Below are 2,983 nucleotides of genomic sequence, written 5' to 3'. Positions count from 1 at the left end.
TCAGGCTGGGAATTCACAGATGGCCAAGAAGGAGGAGGAGCAGGAGATGTCATTCCAGAGCCCATCTCTTAGGAGGAGGACACAGTCCTCCCCTGAGCCATGGTTGTTAGGCTCATTCTTCTTCCAGTTGCTGTAGCCCATCCTCCCTCCTGTTACATACATAAACTGGCCTTCGGTCACCTCATCTGTGATGCCCAGGAAAGCAATGTCAGGGGCCATGTCCTGGATGGCTTTGTTCTCCTCAGCATTCTTGGGGGTGGCCACGGTGGCCCCAAGCTCAGCGCACAGAGCCTTCACTTTGGAAAAAGGCATCTTTTCACCATTGGTCACGTAGAGCATCTTTCCAGACTTTTTACCCAAGGAGAAGCTTTGCACTGAAATCACAAAATGTAGGTGGGGTTGACTTGGCTTCAAGCCCAGCCTGGGACAGCAGATGAAAAAGCCCTTCTCTGGGAACTTGGGAGTCTGGGGTTGAGCCCCATTCTCTACCACCTTTGGTGAGATCCTAGTAAGAAGGTGGAAGGCAAGTCCCTGGCAGCAAGCCGGGGCTCTCCTGGCATATCCCATCCTTAGGACAAATATCTGTTAAAAACTGTTCCAGTACAGGTGGACCTAGGGAAACATGCTTGAGCCCCACTGCCAGACATGGGCCCCAGGATGAGAAAGAGGCATGGACCGCCATCTGAGGCCCGTGGGTGCTAAGGAAGGAGCAAAGATTCCAGAGTCAGCAGACCTCCACGCCATCCTCCTTCCCACTTCCTAACTGTATGCTGTTGAATGAATTATCTATACTTCCCGGACCTATTTTTTTCTCACCTGTAAATAAAATGGGTGTAATACCCACAAATAGGGATGGCAAGACGATTGAATAAAACCAAATTATGAGAAAATTCCCACCTAGTATATAATAAGTTGTCATAAGTGTAAGTTCTTTTCCACCGTCCCCCCAAAACCTAGAGCATTCTGGAGAAAAAAGTTAGAGTCAAGAACACATTGGGGACAGAAAAAAAGCTTACACTTTTTGATGTGATCCAGTTGTGATTTCAGGCTCCTTATCCGTCCCTCTAAGTCAGCCAGCTTAGCCTCGGCAACTATAAAGCAATAGGGAGAGGATATTTATTTAGAAGAAAACCCTCAATTGGAGAGCAGAGTATTTTGAAAAAAAAAAATGAGCTTACTGAAAAGTATTCGTATTCCAGAAAAATAAGAAAACAAAAAGAAGCAAAAGGGGAAAAAAACTGTATTCCTGCCTTCTCAGATATACTTAGTAACTATTGTAAACTATAACTCTGGAAATAATAATAATAATACCATAAACTATAGCTCTGGATCCTTTTCTTCATATACTGCTTAAATATTGCAATATTATAATTATTTATAAGAAAAGGCCCAGCTAATTTTTCTCCTTTTTGAAAACTTTTCTTAATCATATTTTCATTTCCTATTCTAGGCAAACTCTTTAATACGTTTATTATTCTGATAGGCCAGTGGACAAATATAAGTAAGAGGTCATCCTTTTGGTTTTGTTGTTACTGAATTTATTTTACTCTGAACTAAGTTGCTGTGATGTCCCCCATTATCCAGGGGTCCTATGAGGCCAACCCTTTTCATGCCACTCTTGTGACAACAGACAAAATCCAACAGCAGAGAGGACCAGTTTCCTCCCTTGCAGCCTGGAACCACGTACTGGACTGTTGCAGCTGAAGAAGGGCCAGGGCACATGTCCTACAGAGGTCTGCTGAGGGTGAGGCGGGCAGGGTTCGGAAGTCTATACCCGGGCACCAGTGGGAATCCCCTTGGGCCCCAAGGAACTGAGAGGAATGAGGGCGCTGGGTCAGGAAGCAGAGCTGAGCATCTTCCAGTGGGGCAGCAGGAGACGGGGCACCTCCCACCTGGCCCTGGAATTCCCAGGTCCTGGGTCCCCACAGCCCACATCACTTGCTGGGGTGAGCTCCTTACCCGAACTGTCTCCACGATCTCCTTTGTGGCCCTTTGGTCCTGGAAGCCCAGGATTCCCTATATTTCCTTGAGGCCCCATTTTCCCTGGAGGGCCCTGCAAACCTCTGAGCCCTGGCCCTGTTGGAAGAGGAAGGAAATGTGACCCAGTGTCTGTCACTCATTCTCTTTCTCCAAAAGCTCAATATTTGATTGACCCCAAGAAACCACCACTCAGCTAGCAGTGATCCAAAGAAGAAAGATCCTCCTGCGTCTCAGGGGATGGCCTGTCCTAAGGGCCAGCTCCCTGAGCATCACCAATTCCTGGGTGGCAGTGAGGGATCCTGGAGAGCCAGAGAAGCATCTTTATTTTGGAGAGAATGCCCTTTTACAGGAGTTTTTCTGAGTGAATCGTCACCTACCATAATGAAAGGTGAGCCTCCTCATGTCTCTGTGCCAGATCCCTTATAGAGAACACCCTCCCGTTGGGGTAAAAGATTGAAGAAGTCAGAGCGGCCTGTCCTATACCTGGTTCTCCCTTTTCTCCCTTGGGTCCATCTCGCCCATCTCTGCCTGGGGTGCCGTTGGTGACCGGGATGCCACAGGTCACCACTGAACAGGTCTTCTGGGCATCCTCACAGGCTTTTGTTTCTGAGCAGGATGTTGTCACCACACACAGAAGGAGGACAGGAAGTGACAAAAACAGGAACATGGTCCTTACCTTAGAGTGGAGAAAGTCAAAGAAAATAATTCCATCTCATTTGGTTTGCTACCATCTCTGATGTGTTGGACCCTGTGCTCGGGGCAGCTGACACAGAGGGGGATGTCACAACTCTTGGCCCTGAGTTACTCCCAGGCTACTAGGAAAACTATTACTAGCACAGGCAAGATGTATTAGAGTTAGATCAGTGCTAAAACAAATATAGATGCAAGAGTAATATCACAGGGGCCCACTTTCCCTGGGGCTCTCATGCCCTGTGGGCCCAAGGCTTAGTTGGTTAGGCAGCCCTAAGCACGAAAGCCCACAGGGTCTACAAATGCCACGCAA

General features: G+C 47.7%; 1 protein-coding gene across 1 annotated transcript; it reads right to left on the bottom strand.

The window, feature by feature from the left end:
• Window positions 1-2,647, bottom strand: LOC307175220 (mannose-binding protein A-like; the record flags this gene model as incomplete). Its single annotated transcript, XM_079900130.1, has 4 exons — window positions 1-374; window positions 1,017-1,091; window positions 1,960-2,076; window positions 2,464-2,647. 4 exons carry the CDS (start codon window positions 2,645-2,647, stop codon window positions 1-3), a joined length of 750 nt encoding a protein of 249 aa, XP_079756256.1.
• Between the last annotated feature and the right edge of the window lie 336 nt (window positions 2,648-2,983).

The sequence above is a fragment of the Stenella coeruleoalba genome, assembly GCF_951394435.1.
Source record: "Stenella coeruleoalba genome assembly, chromosome: 16".
Classification (NCBI taxonomy): domain Eukaryota; kingdom Metazoa; phylum Chordata; class Mammalia; order Artiodactyla; family Delphinidae; genus Stenella; species Stenella coeruleoalba.
This window is presented reverse-complemented; position numbering and strand designations above follow the sequence as displayed.